Source organism: Elephantulus edwardii, unplaced genomic scaffold (assembly GCF_000299155.1).
Source record: "Elephantulus edwardii isolate Elephantulus edwardi_28Jun2011 unplaced genomic scaffold, EleEdw1.0 scaffold00292, whole genome shotgun sequence".
NCBI lineage: Eukaryota > Metazoa > Chordata > Mammalia > Macroscelidea > Macroscelididae > Elephantulus > Elephantulus edwardii.
In genome coordinates this window covers 712,019-717,095 of record NW_006400042.1, presented here as the reverse complement: position 1 = coordinate 717,095, position 5,077 = coordinate 712,019, and the positions used below count along the sequence as shown (strand labels likewise).

Sequence of the window (5,077 nt, the reverse complement as noted above, 5' to 3'; positions counted from 1 at the left end):
GGTATTTGCAATCGCTTGTTATGCGTCAGAGAGTTGGACAATGACTAGGGAGGACAGAAGGAGAGTGGATGCTTTTGAGCTGTGGTGCTGGAGAAGGGTACTGAATGTACCCTGGACTGCCAGGTAAACAAACAGATTGGAGAGGATTAAACCAAGCTACTCCTTGGAGGCAAGGATTCTGGGGCTTCGTCTGACATACTTTGGACATGCCAGGAGGGACGGGTCCTTGGAGAGGGACATCATGCTTGGGAGGGTTGAGGGACAACGCAGGAGGGGAAGACCCTCTATGAGATGGATTGATTCGGTGACTGGGGTAATCGGGATGGGTGTGTCAGAGGCGGTGCAGTTGGCGCAGGTTAGAGCAGGGTTTAGGGCTGTTGTGCATAGGGTCGCTATGAGTCGGAAACGACTCGACAGCACATAACAACAACAACAACAACATACTTGGACCAAGAGGCAGTCGTCAGAACAGAGCAAGGAAACACTGCATGGTTCAAAATTTGGAAAGGCGTATGCCAGGGATGTGTCCTATCTCCATACCTTTTCAACCTGTATGCAGAACAGATTATCCGAGAGTCTGGGCTCTATGAGGAGAAGTGTGGTGTCAGGATTGGTGGAAGATTTATTAACAATCTGTGTTATGCAGATGACACAACCCTGCTTGCTGAAACTGAGGAGGACCAGGAATACTTGCTGCAGAAGGTCAAGGACTGCAGCCTTCAGTATGGATTGAAGCTCAATGTTAAGAAGACAAAGAGTCTCTCCACTGGATCAATTGGCAGCATCAGGATGGATGGTGAAGAGATTGAGATTGTTAACAACTTTAGTCTGCTTGGCTCCATGGTCAACACTTGGCACCAGTAACCAGGAAATAAAAAAGCATTTTGCGATGGGAAAGTGCTGTTAGGGACCTCTCCAGGGTACTGAAGAGCAATGGTGTCACTCTGGAGACTAACATGCTTCTGATACAGGCTATGGTCTTTGCAATCATTTGTTATGCATCAGAGAGTTGGACAATGACTAAAGAGGATAGAAGGAGAATTGGTGCCTTTGAGCTGTGGTGCTGGAGAAGAGTATTGAATGTACCCTGGACTGCCAAGAAAACAAACAGATTCATCCTGGAGAGGGTTAGACCAGTCTGCTCCTTGGAGGCAAGGACTCCAAGACTTCTTCGTCTGACATACTTTGGACATGTAAGGAGGGAGAGGTCCTTGGCGAGGGATATCATGCTTGGGAGGGTAGAGGGATGGCGCAGAAAGGGAAGACCCTCTATGAGGTGGATTGATTCCGTGACTGGGGTAATCGCGATGAGTATGTCAGAGGCAGTGAGATTGGCACAGGATAGAGCAGGGTTTAGGGCTGTTGTACATAGGGTTGCTATGAGTCGCAAGCGACTTGATGGCACACAACAACGACAACAACAACATTATGACTTTAAAAATAGAGTTTAATATATGTGATGTTGAGTCTCAGCAGCTTCTTTGTTTTGTATAGTGTGTTTTTTAAGACACTGAGTGAAAAACTCATCTCAAACCATCTATCATTATGTTGTATTGAGGTGCTGTTGTGTTGATTTCACCTGATGACAACCTCAAATAGGAGTGTACGACTGCGTACAGTTTCCTCGGCTGTGTCCTTACCATAATAAATTTCCAGGTCTTTCTATACTGAAGAACCACTGAGTGCATTTGAAAGTGCTAACTCTTCTTTTGGTTACCAGCTGAGTGCTTAACCATTATATAATTGTTGCTGTTGTGTGCCGTCTCTTTGGAACCGACCCACTTTCAAATTGGAACTGATGCATAGCTGACCCTCCAGCGGGTTTTCAGAGGCAGTAAGCGCATGGGAGGAGATTGCTCATCCTTCTCCTGTGGAGCAGCTGGTGGCCTTGAACTTTGTGACTTTGGGATTGCAGCACAACTTCTTGCTACTAGGTCACCAGAGCTCCCTATATACTTTCTATAGTTTGGAAAAGATCTTGTGAAAGGAGGTGTTATGTAAATAAACTAATTTCTTCCTTAATGGCATTTTGAATTGATTTTCTTTTTTAAACAGAGACAAAGCATGGAGGACATAAGAATGGGAGGAAAGGAGGACTGTCTGGAAGTTCATTTTTCACCTGGTTCATGGTCATTGCCTTGCTGGGAGTCTGGACGTCAGTAGCCGTTGTTTGGTTTGAGCTTGTTGATTATGAAGAAGTTCTAGGTAAGAGTTTTCAAGTTTTTCTTAGTTTGAATGTGTAGTTGTAAGATAAATCATCATCCTGTCATTCATGTCATTGGGTTAGTTTAACTCAAGCAGCAGTCCAGCAAGGAGGAGATTGCACATCTCCCTGGAGCTGTTGGTGGCCTCGTGTCACTGGAGCTGTGTGGCCTTGTGGATAGCAGCACGATGACACACCAAACAGTGCTAATTTTGTTATTTTTTCCAGTGGTTCTTAGTATTATGGGAACAGAAGGTTTCTAGTGTTTCCTCATGGGGAGTAGTTTTGAAAGTTTTTAACATGACTTAAAGTACAAAACAGAAGTTTTACCAAAAGTATACATCTTGCGACTTACAATGCTCCTTTCCTCCCCCTCTTGTATTTTGTATTACTGTTGTTGGGCACTCTTGCTTTGGCTCCGACTCTAAGCCACTCTAAGCCCAGCAGGATGAAGTGCCATCCTCACCATCACTGTTTTGTGTGAGTCCATGTTTAAAGCCATCACGTCCACCTTATCAGAGGTCTTCCTATTTTTCTCTGACCCATGGCTTCATCAAGTGTTTCTTTCTTCAGTGTCTGGTCCCTGTTGATAACATGTCCACAGAATGTGAGACAGCAGCTTGCCATCTTTGCGTTCTGCCTGTTCACTGGTCATGAGCCACTGAATTTGTTTACAGGCCTAGTAGTGCATTATAAACACACAATGTGCAGAATCTTGCTTTTGAGAGTTTCTGAGCATGCTCTTCTATTGCTCTGTTGGGAATGGAGATGGCAGAAACATGTCTCGCTGTGTGGGTAAGCGGGGTATGGGGGTGCAGCATGGGGTGGGGAAGGGCATCTATTTGCTGTTCTGAGAAAGTTGCTCTGCACTGCTGACAGTGTTCTCCTTCCTTGTCCTTCTTGTCTTTCTGTTCTCATAATCCCCATAACTAGTATTCTTTACATTAAAGATTTTTGCCCCACTGTGCATGAGGCTACCATCAATTGCAAGCCGACGGGTTGGCAGGTAACAGCAACCTTCTTGGTTTTGAGTCACATTCCACTTTAATAATGAAATGAAAAGTATGGTTCCTGTCATTGGAAGCAATAATGCATGCACCCTTTCACCAGGGACCTCTGGTAGCCTAGTGTGGAAGAAGTTGTGCTGTCAGCCAAAAGGCACAAATCCAACAGCTGCTCCACGAGAGGATAGACAGTCTCTTCCTGTGCAATATATAAATTCTGAAACCTGCTGGAGGGTCAGCTCTGAGTTGATTTTGACTTGATGGCAACTAACAACAACACCATTTCACATCTCATTGCATTTGTAAATCCACTGTAAAATTTGTAAATTCCATTTGTTTGTAAATCCACTGGGCCTTCTGTGTTTGTTTTACTTGTTAGAAACTCTTCCCACCTTTTTGGGAGGAGGAAAGTAAAGTAAAACAGAACGTACTTACTTGTAATCTCTATTTTTGGTAAAGTTTTTCAGTTTTTATTACTTAAGGAAAACAGTCCCTGCATAGACTAATACAGGAGGAATTATAGTTTGGAGACAAACCTCATAGTAGATGTGTGCTTTTATTTACCGTGGTATGTTCTAGGACAGCACTATTAATCAGAAGAAGATTTTTCAAATATTTATATACTTAAACACAAGTAACAGTTCTCATGTTTTTATATGCATGCAGCCAAAGCAAAGGACTTCCGTTATAATTTATCAGAGGTGCTTCAAGGTAGGCGCTGGGAGATGCTTTCTAAATATGCTTACATTAAGTCCCTAAAACCTCATCTCTAGTCTTTCCACGAATTTAGTTACCATCTACTTCAGAGAATAGGGCCAATTAGGCCTTATAAGTTTGTGAGGTAGTAAAATTTTTTAAATTTCATTTTCTCATTATTTATTTATTTTTTTACCAGCAGAAAAATACTTTTCGTGTGTGTGTGTATAAAAGCTGCTTTATTTCACTTTATTTTATGAATGTTTGTGGGGGAGCATATGTATGTTTTCTAAATCAGTCTTAAAATATCAAGTCAGTTGTTTTTTTGAGTTGTGCACGGGCTTTGCTACGCTAAAAATTGGACAGAACTGCTCCTCTCCAGCATTTTTATTTGTACTTAAGTCATCTTTTAATTTACTTTTAGAAAGCAATGGTTACTATGCTGCTGACTGTTTTGTATTTGTTAATGCTCTTTAATATACTGCCTTAAATGATTTTTTTCCACAGGATTGTCTGGTGATAAAAGATAAACAGTATTGATTTTAAGAATTGAGTGTATTTGTCTCATTTTTATAACTCTAAATGCGCAATCCAGCATCATAGCCTTAAAACGTAGTGTCTGCTATTTTTTAAGTTATGGTAATGCTGCTTTATTTAGCATATTCTTTTTAAATCCTGTTTCTCCCTCCCCTTCTCTCCAAGCTTTAGTAAATCAAGGCCAGTGCTATTAAAATTGTGTATAGGATAACGACAGATTTTCCTTTGTAATTTCAGAAGCCTTCAGTTTTGAATACTTTATTACTTTTCATGCTTGATTCCTGATGCATCTGTTATAAATCATTCCAACCAAATAAAAAAAATAAACTGTTCTCTTATTTTTTTTTATATTTTGTGCTGTTTTATTTCCAATTAGTTGGAAGCTTGATGGGTGTTCTTTTTGTTTTGGATTTTGAAGCATTTTCATATATTAGAAACATTAGATTTTATGTAATTGTTAGCAGCTGTGTTGTTGTTGTTATGTGCCGTCGAGTTGTTTCCGACTAATAGCGACCCTATGCACAACAGCCCTAAACCCTGCTCTGTCCTGCGCCAAACGCACCGCCTCTGACACACCCATCCCGATTACCCCAGTCACCGAATCAATCCATCTCATAGAGGGTCTTCCCCTCCTGCG

General features: G+C 41.6%; 1 protein-coding gene across 1 annotated transcript in view; it reads left to right on the top strand.

Moving 5' to 3' along the window:
- The first annotated feature begins 1,582 nt into the window (after nt 1-1,582).
- The window catches only part of LOC102843374 (aspartyl/asparaginyl beta-hydroxylase-like), a 268,463-nt gene continuing 264,968 nt past the window's right edge, over nt 1,583-5,077 (top strand). Inside the window, exons 1-3 of the mRNA XM_006900733.1 lie at nt 1,583-1,613; nt 2,056-2,205; nt 3,874-3,918. Coding sequence (XP_006900795.1) covers nt 1,583-1,613; nt 2,056-2,205; nt 3,874-3,918 — 226 coding nt within the window. The remainder of the gene's footprint in view (nt 1,614-2,055; nt 2,206-3,873; nt 3,919-5,077) is intronic.